The sequence below is a fragment of the Brachycentrus maculatus genome, unplaced genomic scaffold (assembly GCF_059751285.1).
Source record: "Brachycentrus maculatus isolate JH-2025_06_01 unplaced genomic scaffold, ASM5975128v1 h1tg000086l, whole genome shotgun sequence".
In the NCBI taxonomy this organism is placed as follows: Eukaryota; Metazoa; Arthropoda; class Insecta; order Trichoptera; family Brachycentridae; genus Brachycentrus; species Brachycentrus maculatus.
The window spans coordinates 2,531,466-2,546,982 of record NW_028280840.1 but is presented as its reverse complement, the minus strand read 5'-3'; the positions used below and the strand labels follow the sequence as shown (position 1 = coordinate 2,546,982).

Genomic DNA, 15,517 nt, shown 5'->3' with positions numbered 1-15,517 from the left:
GAAGTGATGCCACAAATTTAATTTTATATCATTTATCAGAAAAATTTTGATTTCTCGTCCATAACACAATTTTTAAAAAAATTATCTGAACCAACCATTCATTCAGTGTGTAAAACACTTTTCCGAATTTAGAATCTGAAAACTCCCGAGTTCGAAAAACTATTGTGCGCGCAATGCTTCAAATGAAATTAGTCATAGATACCGGAAAAATATCTCGACGGCTGAAAGAAATGTCATAGGCGGTTTTAGGGAGAAACGGTCCCTGTTGGCAAAAATATTATTATCTTTTCTGAATATAAGTTGCTTATGAGTTTCGTAATTTAGAAGCTGAAAACATGGAGCACTACGATGTTATGATAAATCAACCTGTGGTGATCGACAATGTAATATATAATTTTTTCCAATACTTTTGAACGTAATGACACTCCTCAATTTTGCGAACAATGCTTACAATACTGCTATTAGATCTATAAAGTATTCAACTGATCATATAAACTGATATTAATAAAAACTGTTCCGTTTTTACAAAAGTTTATGGTATGTTTGCCTGCAAATGGGTTCTATTATTTCATTTAAGGGAGGTTAATTTGCCGATTTTCCATTTATTTTTCCCTAAAATTTATAAAATGTTTCTGTAATGTTAATTACTATCAACGAATAAAGAAAATAATTTAAACGTTTCAATGAACTAAAAATAAAATATTTTTAACGTTTGAAGTTTGTAAACCTACTACTACTACTACCATCACGCCGTTTCGCCGCAGGGGTAGGCAGAGAGGATGGAACGCCACACTCTTCTGTCCTGACATACACTCCTCGCCTCCTTCACATCCATACATCTAGTCATACATGCCCTTCGATTACGCAGACTTTTGACACCGCCAGATTTGAGGTTCTGATTGATCTGATCGTGCCAAGTCTTTTTTTTTTTTTGTAAACCTAATTTTATTTAACATTTAATTCTTATGACAACCGCGTATTAATTATGGTTTTTGAATATACTCAATTTGCAAATTAGATAAGATGAATCTACTAGTCTTTTGCTTAAATGCTGTCAGTATTTAAACGATATGCAAAGACATTGAGTGCAGACAAGTAATTCAATTGCAGGAATTGTGCCTTAAAATTTTTCTTGCGATGTAGTTCCAGGTTTATAAAAAAATATTTGAATTCTCTTTTTACTCGGTTTTCTGTAAAGTAATATTGTTTATTATTATTTATTTAGGGTTCCGGGGTTATAAAGGCAGGTTTTGCAGGAGACCAGATACCCAAATGCAGATTTCCGAATTAGTAAGTACTGTGTATTTCAATGTTCTATAAATATTATCTTTTATTCTAAATGAAAACATTTCTGTTAAACAACTTCACCCTTTATCTATTGAAAATATAAATTATGTTATCAAAATGCCTTCAAATTATTGAGTATTTGTTGGGTAACGAAGTTCAACTTTATCATACGCATTTTATACATAATTTTAGAGAGAAAAAGAATAGCAAACTTCAAAATGCAAACAAAACTTGATTCCTTTTTTAAAACAGGATTACCGAAAGCGAGCACGTCGATATCAAACAGTAATGTCACTTCACGACGAGTGTGCTAAAGCAATAAATAGAATTTCATTTGTGTTTTGTATTGCTTATTTATATCTAAATAACGTGTTCATATTTTTAAAAAAGAAGTTTTTATTTATTAATTTTAATCCTATTTTTATATAACGGACTTTCGACTTTAACAGACACCCCTTCCCCCCTGTTATATCGAGGTTTTTCAGTACTTAAAAAATTAAAAGTTATACGTTAAATACTGTATCACTGTGCATCGTATGAAATTGAAGCAAACCCGCATTTGTACGTTTGTCTTATAAACTCGACTTTTACAGTTGTCATCTTTGAACTTTGTTGCTCATTAAGTGTATATTTACTTTTTAAAGCATCGGACGACCAAAACATGTCCGAGTTATGGCTGGTGCTCTGGAGGGTGATGTGTTTGTGGGACCGAGGGCCGAAGAACATAGAGGACTCTTAGCTTTGCGATACCCCATGGAACATGGCATTGTGACTGACTGGAATGATATGGAACGAATATGGAACTATATTTACAGTAAAGTAAGTTTTTTGTTGAATTATTTTTTCTTTTATGGAATTTTTATTGTTACAGTACAGGGTTTACTATGCAGCAAGCTTTCCTAGCATGCTTCGTGTCTCAGATCTGACGTCACAGAATACAACCTACAGAATATCATCTGCTAAAGTTGCCATTTAAAAAAATATTGTTACAAGCATAAAAAAAATAGATTAATCACTACAGACCAAATGAGAGAAATCTGATAGCTTATGTGTTTGATAAGCTCACTTTGGGCATATATTTTTTGTTTGTTTACAGGATCAATTATCCATGTTTTCCGAAGAGCATCCAGTGCTGTTGACAGAAGCTCCTTTAAACCCCAGACGCAATAGGGAGAAATCTGCTGAAATATTTTTTGAGACTTTCAATGTACCTGCGCTATTTGTTTCAATGCAAGCCGTACTAAGCTTGTAAGAAATTATTTTTATATTTATATTTTTTATGGATACAGAATTTTTTGTTATAATTTCAATTCATACTAAAACTGTTTTTGTGATGCAGGTACGCTACTGGTCGCACGACTGGAGTCGTTTTGGATTCTGGGGATGGAGTAACTCATGCGGTGCCTATTTATGAAGGATTTGCTATGCCACATTCCATTATGAGAGTTGATATAGCTGGAAGAGATGTTACCAGATATCTCCGGTACATTATTACTTTTATTTTTGTCATTATATATTTTTTTACCTTTTCAAAAAGCTTAATAAGTATGTCTAAAAACATGTGAAATATTTACATAAGAATATATAAAGAGGGCTGCTAGCAAGATGTACTGTTTGTGATTTGAAGAGAAGCCATATTAATTACTCTTTGAATTATGATTACACATTCCTTAACCGATCTTTTTACAGGTTATTGTTACGAAAAGAAGGTGTTCAATTGCGAACATCTGCCGAATTGGAAGTTGCTAGAGCAATTAAAGAAAAAGTTTGCTATTTAGCTGCTAGTCCTATGAAGGAAGAAGCGTTGGATGCTGAACGCTTACAATATACTTTACCTGATGGAAATGTTCTGGAGGTAAGATAATTAATTAGATATTTATAAAAGCATGGTGAAAATTAGAGCTGTACATTATTTTCTTTTTATTATAAAATGATATTGATAATAAAAACTTTGGTATTCTTATCAGATTGGTCCCGCAAGATTCCGTGCGCCCGAAGTACTTTTCAGACCAGACTTGCTAGGGGAAGAGTGTGAAGGTAATAATTAATAAAACATTCTCCTATATTTTCAATAATTATGATTTCTTTTAATGATCTTTAAAATCATTTTTGTCACAGGTATTCACGATGTTCTAATGTTTGCTATTCAAAAATCTGATATGGATCTCAGGAAGGTTTTACACCAGAATATAGTTTTGTCCGGGGGATCTACTCTGTTCCGTGGCTTTGGTGATCGTCTGCTAACTGAAATCAAACGACTTGCACCAAAAGATATGAAAATAAGAGTAAGTAATCATTGATATTATAAATACCAGGTGTACAAGTATGAAATGAATTCGGAAGAATGAGAAAAAGTTGTGCATATCACGCTAGCAAAAATCTTCCCCTTTTCCCGCGAACCTTTCATCTATCTATTTTTTCACATCTTTGAATGAACCAAAGCGCTGCTCAGTAAATGCGTGGTTCATCGATGCAAACAAGAGTGTTAATCTGAAGGAGCCAAGTCTGGTGAGTAAGCCGCATGGGGTATCACTTTCTATGCAAAAATGACTTTCTTTTGTATCGTCCAAGCTATGTTTCAAATGTGATTTTGCACTTTTTCATCTGCCTCTCTTGTAGTATCAGCTTCAGCTCATGTGGTATCCATCTGCCGACCATCTGAATCTTTCCCATCTCTCGTAGGCGATTAGAAACAGCTTCTCGACTAACTTTCAATTGCTTTGCAGCTGTTCTTGTGTCTAAGAATTGTCTTCCTCGGGCAATGCTGGAAATTTCACATGTTCATATTTTTTTGGCGGTTTTCCGTATTGCTTATCTGCAACATCAAAATCACTACTTTTGAAGTGTCAAATCCATCATATCTTGTGATGAAACAGTTTTTTTCAAATGAAAACTTTAAATGCTGTCCGTTAATGCTCTTTATTTGGCACAAATTTTAACATATATGAAAACAGTACTATGCAAACACTTTTTTAACTTGTGCACGTTGACTTTTGTTGATGGCAGAAAATGCTGGGCCCACGCCAATGCAGCGTGTTTCTCCATACGAAGTACCGTCTATTGTCTGAAATAGGCACTTCATACTTGTGTACCTGTGTGTACATACAAGTCTATTATTATTTAATGGCTTTATCTCATACATGCAATAAAAAAATATTAATTTTGTTCACTCAAAAAGTTGAGAAAACCTTTGAAAATAATAAATACTTTAAAATTGAATATTCATCTATGCGATAAAAAATTAGTTATATTGATATGGTATACATATTTGGTTGAAAATCAACATTTACTGTACAAATCTGATTGAAGTGACAATAACTTGGGTCCAACATTCTGAATATGTCTTCATAGGCAACAGCGTTTGATGGATATAAAATATTTTCGTTATATTTTATCTTATCGTCTTTCAAAAAAGAACACAAATCGAAAAAGATCAGACCTTCAACAAATTCTTACATCATTGTCATTTAACAGATGTAAAATCTGTGACTTCCTGTTCCCATCTCAATAACTTCTCTGTAACAACTCAATATGGAGTTAAATCTAGCATTTATTTACTCTAAACATTGGTAATGGTAATCCTTGTTAGAATTAGGTGTTATTTTGGTTTTTCATGAATAATTGTTATTTTAGATCTCTGCACCTCAAGAGCGTCTTTATTCTACATGGATAGGTGGCTCTATTTTGGCTTCTCTCGACGCCTTTAGGAAAATGTGGGTCTCTAAGAAGGAATACGATGAGGAGGGTCAACGCGCCGTTCATCGGAAAACTTTTTAGTTCAAATATCACTTGCTGGCCTAAGTGTACGATGGACTCAGCCCAATATCAATGTTTCATAATTATTGAACGCTTTATAATGTTATATTTATTACAGATTTGAAATTTAATTATTTTATAATTTAGGTTAGAATAAAACTTTTTTTATAACGTAATATATGTATACATATACATGTAGAAAATAAAAACTGCTTTTGGAGCTAAATTTTAGCAAACATACTTGAAAGGTTTAAATATTTATTAAATAATATTCAAAATGCTTTTTTATACTTACGCTCACAACATTATTCTACTAATATTTTATATGATAGTGAATTTTGTTAACTCCAAACTGAAACCCTTTACAGTCACAAGTAGTTTTTGCATAAATTTATATTCTATAATACAAAACTCAATTTTCGTTTTCGAATCAATGGATGAAATTGCTCTCTGTTTATTATTTCTAGTAAATATCCAGTTACATTTATGGTTCAGATTTTTTTTTATATAAAAAAAACGCTATCTTTTATATTTATGTAGATGATAAATTCAAGATTCCAGTTTTTTTTGGCTTTGCTGAAAAATCATGTATACACGCACTATGAATGTCTAGAATATATTTTCACGAAATTGAAAAATAAATGAGGCAGCTCTTTCTCAGCAATTGCAACATGCATATTTATACAGTGCAGAAAGTTGTCATAAATATAAAGACATTAGAATAATATTTGTAACACCTGCAAAGTGGACGAATTAACAAAAGCATGCTATCCATTTTTGTATTACAGTATTTATTTTATAGCATAAATTAACTTTATACAATTTTGTGTTTTATTTATCCTGTTGTTAATACAACATCATCAGTTGTTGTGAAATATATACTTTATACCTCTGGAGGACCGTTAATACTAATAGAGTAGGACCCCTTTAATCCATGACCTCTAAAAACGGTATGGACGGAACGCAAAAATGGTGGGTGCGATTATCAGAAATACAGATAAAGTAACAAATATACTTGACTAAAAAATGACGATGCATTGTTCTCAAGCAAAAAAGATCACCACAGTAGTACATAGATACACATTTAAATTATAGATAGCCTATAGTAAAAAATTACTCAAAAAAAAAAAAATAATAATTCGTTCATCAGGTTCGAGCATGGTCAGTTCTACTTGAGTGGTGGATCAGCCGAAGGTGGACGAAAGTGGTTCTACTGTACATTATTAGGAGATTTTCATTAATTTTTTTTATTATGAAACAAATATGTACAAGTCAAATATGTTCCAAAAGTCAATATTTTTTTTGTTACTGCACCGTGCTCAATCTGGTTGGGGGAGATCTAGTCACAATAAAATTCAGTATGTTGCGAGCATCAGTAGAATCAGGATGACTGATCCTTATTTCGAGACCACATCATGACACGTGATAGCGGAACAACATTGGGTGATCAAATTTAGCACAAAATTCGAGAAAGCTGTCGAAACTCTAGAATTACTCAAGCAAGCTGACAGGGACTCTGCTCGATCGCATGTGCATGTTTCGAGGTGGTTCAAGGAGGCCCAGGAAGGGATGGACGATGACTTACACTCTGAATGGTTAAATCCATGAAAATATGACGTGTGTGCGTGAGTTATTAAATTCTGGCCCAACGGCCAGAATTCAACAATGAGTGTTTGGTTATTATCTGACACTCTGAAATTCCGAAAAAAGTTTTGGGTCCCATCAAATTTAACATGCGAAAGATGTGCGCCAAGCTGGTCCCTATCATAACATTGCACCCAGCCACATAACTTTGTGCGTCCGCAAGTTCCTGGTGAAGCGCAACATTACTTAACTCCCCTCATTTTAGTATTTGTTGGTCAAGCTTCAGATATGGTCTTGTAAAATGCTGGATTCTTACCACATACTATTATGAAAAAATAAAAAATAAAAATACACATATAATTCAAATATATATTTTTTTCAACACATTTAAGAGTGACAAAACAGTAAAAATATTAGTATTTGTTCTTTTTGAATCCTAAGAAAACCCAGATTTGCCAAATATCTCAGATTTAAATATGCATACTATTTCCGTCAGAGTATTCGCACACACACACACACACACAAGTAATTAATAGCTTGGTACTATCAGAATATAGTTTATATATTTTTGTGCTCTTATAAAGTAAATATAATTATTTTTGAATATGTATATATTATGTATTTAAAGAATAAAAATTGCACATCTTTATTGTGCTGTTTCCTTTTTTTTGTATTACATCTATCTTTTTAGAATTCATCATTCTCGAAAGGGTGGTACTTGTGACCCAATGCCCTGAAACAATTAAAAATATTGTATAATTATAGACAAAAAGCACACATGGTAGCAAAATCTCTTCACTTTTCACCTTATGAATAAGTCCTGTATTAAATTAATATAGCATGTTTGCGTAATTTTTTTAACAACTGAGACCATAGGGAATTTTGTTCGTTACATAAATTAGGTCTCTTCTTCTTTGGCTTCTATCCGTACGCAAGTGGTATACATATAAGGCACCACACCGAATAGACACGGTGTTAATTCAATCGAGATTATATAAAGGGAGGGTGATCAGTCTTGCGCTCCAGATTAATGAATATAAAAGTGGAATGTTTGATAGGATACAGATGACTCAGATATAAGGACATTACTGCAATACAGGAAAGAAACTACAATAGGAGGGAAAAGGGAGAAGAGCAGTAAGGGATAAGTGAGCCAGGGTTGCATACCTTTGTAACTCATATGTACTAGGTTGTGTAACTTGTACACTGCTAATATGTTAAAGTATTAGCAGTGTACAACTTACACTAACAACTCACTCTTAACGTGTCCGGGAGTATGGCCGTACATGTACGGCCGATACGGAATATGATTTATGACACGATTTATATCAAAACATGTTAAAAATATGATTATTCGATAATTCGAAAAATTTGATATACTTAAATCATGTTTACTGGTGTAAATATTTTTGTTTATTCAAGAAAATATGTTGCTTATAACATCGACTATGATAGAATATTATAAAAGTAAAAAACAATAGCAAAAACAAATTCAATCCTTAGATACAGATTTGTCCGCAGAAACTCACTCCCCGACAGGTTAAATGGTGTGTGCAAATTTGAAAATAACACTCAGTTACTAAATTATTGAGGATTGACATTTTTTTAGGATATAGTTCAATCTGTAATCTTCTAAAAATGTTGTCTTCTGAGATTCTACCTTTCCCACTGTGATTTTCAATTCTAATCAAACATTTTTTTTATTCAAAATACTTTGATCAACCATTTTAAAAACACGCCAATACACTTTTTTTACATATCTAAAATATTCCTTTGACATTTTTGTGTTAACCATAGAAAGGATTGAATAATTATATTTACCCAGTCATAGGACAGATTCGCCCATTGCAGTCAAATGTGTCGATGAGTTTCATGTCATCAGCAGTCAACTTAAATCCAAAGACGTCCATGTTCTGGGCAATACGAGACTTGGTCACTGATTTGGGGATGACGATGTGTCCACGGTCAATTTGATACCTAAAACATACAAATTAGTTTAATCAGTGAAAAAATTATTTAGTGCGAACCAATTCTAAATGACAAGTAATTTTCAAAGATAAACAGTTTTCATATGGGTTTTGTACCTTATCAATTGGTTAAAAATTATTAAAAAGATGATATCTGTTAAAAAAATATCTAATTTGATAATATAATTTATTATGGGTAATAGCATTGTTTATCTAAAGCCAATAAGTAGAAATAACACTAGATTTATGTATATATTTATTTTATAATAATATTATATTTCAGAGGTTAAAATAACAGATGTGAATTTCATATCAAACATCATCGAATGGAGTATTTTTTATTGAATGTGCTTAACTTTGTTCAATGATAAACATTCACAGACATCAAATAGGGAAAGGGAATATTGCAAATATAAAAAAGTTAGTTTACTAAAATTATAAAAATAATTACTCGCCGATTAGGAATATAAAACACCCATTTTTTATTTGAAATCATACAAATAAAGAAATCTTTTATATTTTTGTATTATTATAATATAATATATTGTCCTCGTTTAATCAAAAGTCAGCAACTAGAAATCATTACCCCTTTTCTGTAGAAATTAACTTCCACTTTCATATAAAAATTAAAAGGAAATAAGCAAGTTATTTCTGTTTAAGTTCTGTGTAAGGTGTTTGTTAGTGATTTATTTGAACACAGATAACGCAATAAATAAATACCTGATAACTATCTGAGCTGGCGTTTTCTTGTATTTCTCTGCAATAGATTTTAGCTTAGCGTCTTCAAGGAGCTGAGGATCTTCAGGCTTAGCCCACGGCCTGTCCGGGGAGCCTAGCGGGCTATAGGCAGTAACGAGAATTCCGTTTTCTTTGCAAAATTTGGAAAGCTTGATTTGATTGAGGTAAGGATGGCATTCAATCTGTTAAGAAGAATCAAAATTTGTAATATTCTAGATATTGCAAATAATTGGCAACCAGAAATTTATTATTTCGTAAGCATATTGTAATTTTAAAATCTACACATACATTGCATTATTACGATTCAATGTTGGATATTTAATAAATTCTAATGGGAGAGACATCACTCGAGGTTGACTGCATCAAATATGGAGGCCATGGTGGGTACAAATATAATTAAAATAAATTATCAAAAAGTAATACAGTAACACAGCAAATAATCTAGCAGTAGTATGAATATATAAAGGCAGCATACGTTGAAAGAATGCCGTATTACCTGGTTGGTGACAGGCTTGATGGTTGCCTTTTCAAATAATCTCTTCATTTGAGCTACATTGAAGTTGGATATACCGATACTGCGAACCAGACCAGCGGTCACTAAGGATTCCATAGCTTTCCATGTATCTATGTAATCCACATCTGAGAATTGTATTTGGTTGTCGACTGTAGGGAATAACGAATCCTGTTCTTCCTATAATAGAGATTCAAAGTTAGAAAGTGCACAAGTCCAATATTGAACTCTTAAAAAAAGTAAAGTGTAATAGATAAGCTACTATTTTATGCTTACTTTATATGCAAAAGGCCAATGAACAAGGTACAAATCCATATATTCGAGGCCAAGATCTTCCAGGGTTTTTTTGCAAGCTGGCAAAACCAAATCAGGGCGATGGAATGTGTTCCATAATTTTGAAGTGATAAATAAGTCTTCCCTAGAAAAAATAATAATACTTACATTACCAACATTAACAAAATAATAACTATCATATTTAATTGAAATTATCTTCTAGATAAAAATAAAACAGCATTTGATCAACAAACAGAAAAACATGAAGTGCTGTGCAATTACTAAGCATATTTTGCTGAGTAGATAAGAGATCCATATTTTCAATTTCATATCAGCTAAGTAAATATATATTACGCAAATCATTAAATATTATCATTAAAATCTACTAAAGCAACAACCATAAAGATGATAGACACGATTTGAAGATATGATATTATTTATTACAATATGAATGAAGTTTGTAAAAGCCTTTCATTGCAATGATTAATGTTCTCAAGTTAATGATTGATAGTTATTGTAAAATTTATACATCATTCAGAAATGCAGAAATAGAAATACATATAAAAGTGTAAACATATATTAAAAGTTACTAAAAGTAAAACTATTGATAATATTAATATTTGTGAATAGGGTAAAACGTTTTTGTCTTTGGTCACTGGTTTTTGATAGTTGCTAAGAGGCATATGTGTAATATTTATTGCTTAAAAAAAAAAAATTAAGTTATTTAAATAATCATTAAATAAACAAGTAAAATTTTGATAGAAATATAAAAAATGAAAAGCGATCTTATTTTTTTAATACAAAAATGAAGTTTTATATATTTTTGATCAAATTTATAAAATTATTGAACGAGTATGTATGTATCTATCTAACAAACAATAAAAAACTTAAATATTTCCTTTAAACAAATATGTAAATGACAATAGTTCATTTTGAAAGAGTGGAATATGATAATTTAAAGAAAAATTGGCTCTAACTTTTATGTTTTAAACTAGGTGCATTAAGTACATAGATAAAATTAAAAGCCATAAATTACGTTACAAAAAGAGAATCCTATCACCACAAGTAGTCACTGAAAAGTGAAAATTGAAAGTGGTCAGGTCAGGAGTCGGAATAATCCGCTGGTATTTATGAGAAGATGCAGAAATGTGGAAGAGGTGAATATTGTTTGCAAAGACAGATTGTGTGGTGTTCTATTCTCTTTGCCTACCCATGCGGGGAAGCAGCGTGATGATTAGTTGGTTAGTAAGTTTTACAAAAAGAGAGACCATTTTAAGTATGTATGTACATATTATATTTAAGAAAACAAAATGATTACTTAAAATAAAATAAAACATACCTTTTAACAACTCCTGCGCCAATTTTTGCCTTAAGGGCTGCGCCAACTTCTTTTTCATTTCCATAAACATGAGCACAATCAATGTGCCTATAGCCCACATCAATGGCAGCTTCAACGGCAGCTTTCACTTCACCAGGAGCCGACTAAATGCATTAAAAAATATGACGTTGATAAAGATTTGAATGAGTTTTCGAGATAACACAAAAAACAATAATTTTTTTAACTGTTTAAAATGTAAAAAAAATATCTGATTCTAAATTATTAAGGATTGTTTTAAAATGTATGTTATTTTAATTATTTTTCTTCAAACAATTCATTTGCATGAAGGTGAGGTTTTCGATCATTAATTACACGAAGGTCGGTGATGTTTATAAATATAAGAATTAAAAATCACACATATTTCTTTTGATTCCCCTGGGATTTAAATTCTAGTTTTCCATAACGGTAGACAAATGCACTAACAGTTACACTACAAAGGCGGACTGTTACGTATTATATCAAGTTTATTGTGGAATCTAAAATTCAATTGTGGAGTTACTATTGCATATTTTTATATTTTATAAGCTATGTTTTGAAGTACGTTTACTTGTTTCCCAAAATGCTTAAGTTCAGACAATTTTTTATTATTTTTAAATAACTCGTTTATTGTAAAAAAAATCATGAAACAAAAAGAATGTTCTAATTTTTTTTATTACTTCGTACTTTTACATTTTTCAAAAGAAGAAATAATGTAGTTCAAACAATATTTCTTCTGAGCCTTATCCATTTTCAGTGGTGCATAGAGCACTCCATCAGTTAATACAAAATGTTAAGTTATACGAAAGCAAAGTGATCAGTCCTGCGAAGTACCAGCCCAGGGTTTTACTAAATCAATATTAGAGTGAAAATCTCATTTATTTATTTTACACTCCTATAACCTCCTAACAGACATCCATCAAATAAAAAATAACCCTGTGTAATAAGTAACAACATTAAAATATGTTAATTCTTATTCAAAATGTTGGTTAGATTTCTGGAAAAGTCTTTACTTTCCAAAAGGTTTGGTTCGATCATTGAATACTATATCTGACATACAAGGTTTGAGCTCGAATTTTACAATTAGTCTGTCTTGAATATGCTATAGTCAAACGGTTTTGTTGGGCTGGACAAATGGAGAACCGTCAATTTTTGACATGGATAAAAAAGAAATACAGCTACATATTTATATATTTTATCCAACAGCATCTCAGCCTTGAATTATTTTAGACATCACCAAAAGGTGCAAGGTTTATTTTATTTTTTTAAACACCTAACCCCCTTTTCAAACCTATAATCGGAAGATACATGTCACTTGAATAAATAACTCGAAATACATATCGTTTGTTTTATACCCGTAGCCAGAAATTTTTTGTAAAGACTGATAGGTAAACATCGTTTTGTACTAATAAATTTACTCAAAATAAACGTTTGATCTGGAAAAAACATACACGTGAGGAATCCTTAGTGTCCTTGAATTCAGACTAATATCTTGGATTATTCCAAAGTCTGTATGCATAAGTATTTTGAGGATATTTACAAAAACAAAACGATCTTTATCTAACCATCGTTCACGATCAGAAGGGAAAAGGTAGATACATTATTATCCGACAGGTACTTTCCAATTAAATAAGGATAGTACCTAGAAACCGGCAAAAAATATTCGTCTCGTTGTTGTTAAATAAAAGCGATATACTGTTTTTTACCTTCCATGTTCCTAGTCCCAGAATCGGAATCTCATGACCATTATTGAACTTCAGTTTCGGAATTGTATTAGCCATTTTAGACGGTTTATTCACTGGGGTTTTTAAAGGAAAATAACTTCGCGCTTCTAACCTAACTCGACGAATTCGTAAACCGGTATGCGAAATTCGGTCGAGTGTGCTGTAATTTATGAGTACCTACTACCTACTCACAGTAATAATTTTAATTTATCGATTAAAAACGCGTCAACGCGTTATCGGCCATGATAATAGAAGAAAAAAGAGACGACACGAGATTGCGAGATACATTCTCATTCTGTCTCTTTCTGTCATTAGGGGAAACTCGGATAATTTCGTGCTACGGGTAATTTTGAATTTTGATGTACATACGTAGGGCGTTTGTGCACTACACGGAATTTTACCGTCCGGTACTTCAACCTTTTACTTTGTGAAACCTTTTTCCAAAAAATACAAAAATCTTTAAACAATTTTTTTTTTGTTTTCTTAATTATTTAAATGATGTACATCACAAAATTATAAATTTAAATGCGTACATAACTTACGTATATAAACTTACGTAAATAAATATTTAAAAAAATACAGAATTTTTTTAATGAAATAAATAATTTAAAAAAGGGTTTAAGAGTAGAAATATCTTATGATTGTAACAAAAGAAGGATATCCTGTTAGAAATGTGACTACCTATCATGAAAACGTCGATATGTGAAGATAATAGATTTGATTGATTGCTGGAACGCTTGAGGAAGGCTTATGGCATCTGTGATAAAGCACTTGCATGGTTTGCTCATACCTCTGAGAACGTGAATATTCAGTCATTTATTCAAAATTTCAAATCCCCTAATCATTCCGTCTCCACTGGTGTACTGCAAGGAGCAGTCCTAGGTCCTCTTCTATACCTTCTCTATACGAAAGACGTAGAGAATATAATAAAGTCACACGGACTGTGGTCTCACTGCTATGCAGATGACACTCAAATTTATTTTTATTGTTAACTGGAGGAAAAAGATGAACTTGTTGACTCTATAAGTGCATTGAGAGAATAGGAGAATGGATAGCTGAAAACAGATTGACATTAAACCCGTCCAAAACGGAACATCTCTAGATAGCCACACCTAAACGACAGAATTTGATTGATAACACGACACCACTCAATCCAAAGAGTACCACTACACCGGCCGTCAAACTGCTCGGCGTGTTCTTAGATTCTGATCTCTCCCTTGAGACTCAAATTAGCAAAACAACAAGTACATGTTTTTACCAGCTAAGGCAAATTAAAAGCATTCGCAAGAATCTGCCAGTTGATGCTGCCCGTCAATTAATAAATGCGTTTGTAATATCTAGAGTCGATTATTGTAACGGTATATACACGGGTCTACCAACAATAAAATGACTCGACTGCAATCAGTTAAACTGAAACTGCGAGACTGATTTTTGGAATTTCTAAATTCAGCTACATCACCCCACTACTTTACAAACTGCACTAGTTACGCTTTCCCGAAAGGGTTGAGTATAAACTCTGTCTACTCATGTATAAATCAATACACAATATGGCTCCAGAGTATCTAAAAGAGCTGTGTATTCCAAATGAATTGGTCGACAGACGTCTCACGCTTCGATTGGCTACAACAACTGCAATGGGCAAAATGATATTACCAGCTCGCAATCAGCGCGCTAAAATTGGCGAACGTGCCTTTGCTGTTGCGGAGAGATGGCGTGGAATGCTCTTCCACTAATGGTTAGAAATATTGAGAGTGAGTTGATTTTTAGAAAAAAACTTAAAACACATTTGTTTGCCAAATCATTTCCACCATAATATTTCCCCAATTCATTCGCAGTGAAGCGCCCTTGAGGTAGTATTTTACAAAAATGGCGCCATATATATCTATCCAAATTTATTATTATTATTGATTGAGACAAAAAGTTTATACAGTATATATACCCAAAATATTTTTTTTGAAAAGCGGATAGTTTTTTGTTGTTGTTTAAACTAGCCTTATTACGATGATATCCGACAGTTACCTCTGAGCAAACTGCAGTATCACAAATTTAGATAAAGGTATTTTCAGCAGATTTCAAAAACGTACAATTTCTAAAATTATGGTTTTGTAGAAATATTGTGTTAATTATGTTATTCATATAATAAAATTATGCAACACCGCTTATCATGACCATACTTAAGTTTCAAATGTATTGTTTTATAGCCAATACCTACTCATCAATGGATTTACTCTATATATTTAAAGTTATTATAATTTCATGTAATTCATGAGTCAAAATTCTAGTAAAAAACACTCCCTAAAAATCAAGTTGTATGAGGGTCGTT

General features: G+C 32.0%; 2 protein-coding genes across 2 annotated transcripts; one reads left to right on the top strand and one right to left on the bottom strand.

The window, feature by feature from the left end:
- Positions 1-213: 213 nt before the first annotated feature.
- Positions 214-5,865, top strand: Arp1 (Actin-related protein 1). The gene is made up of 9 exons (XM_088257690.1): positions 214-383; positions 1,226-1,290; positions 1,932-2,106; positions 2,384-2,535; positions 2,627-2,770; positions 2,977-3,142; positions 3,255-3,324; positions 3,406-3,572; positions 4,921-5,865. Exons 1-9 carry the CDS (start codon positions 336-338, stop codon positions 5,062-5,064), a joined length of 1,131 nt encoding a protein of 376 aa, XP_088113816.1. The 5' UTR covers positions 214-335; the 3' UTR covers positions 5,065-5,865.
- A 1,117-nt stretch (positions 5,866-6,982) lies between these two features.
- LOC148310881 (aldo-keto reductase 1B-like) lies at positions 6,983-13,336 on the bottom strand. Its single transcript, XM_088257689.1, has 7 exons — positions 13,177-13,336; positions 11,456-11,598; positions 10,120-10,261; positions 9,829-10,023; positions 9,315-9,514; positions 8,449-8,604; positions 6,983-7,360 (listed from the first exon to the last, which is right to left on the bottom strand). Exons 1-7 carry the CDS (start codon positions 13,249-13,251, stop codon positions 7,315-7,317), a joined length of 957 nt encoding a protein of 318 aa, XP_088113815.1. The 5' UTR covers positions 13,252-13,336; the 3' UTR covers positions 6,983-7,314.
- Positions 13,337-15,517: the final 2,181 nt, after the last annotated feature.

What these genes read in the sequence shown, in the direction of transcription:
- Arp1 (XM_088257690.1), top strand. Translation starts at nt 336, where the DNA reads ATGGAGCACTACGATGTTATGATAAATCAACCTGTGGTGATCGACAAT. An exon ending in AAATGCAGATTTCCGAATTA is followed by an intron (nt 1,291 to 1,931) that starts GTAAGTACTGTG and finishes TACTTTTTAAAG; the next exon opens with CATCGGACGACCAAAACATG. An exon ending in GGAACTATATTTACAGTAAA is followed by an intron (nt 2,107 to 2,383) that starts GTAAGTTTTTTG and finishes GTTTGTTTACAG; the next exon opens with GATCAATTATCCATGTTTTC.
- LOC148310881 (XM_088257689.1), bottom strand. Translation starts at nt 13,251, where the DNA reads ATGGCTAATACAATTCCGAAACTGAAGTTCAATAATGGTCATGAGATT. An exon ending in CCAGCTCAGATAGTTATCAG is followed by an intron (nt 8,605 to 9,314) that starts GTATTTATTTAT and finishes TGTATGTTTTAG; the next exon opens with GTATCAAATTGACCGTGGAC. An exon ending in CGAATCTGTCCTATGACTGG is followed by an intron (nt 7,361 to 8,448) that starts GTAAATATAATT and finishes TAATTGTTTCAG; the next exon opens with GGCATTGGGTCACAAGTACC.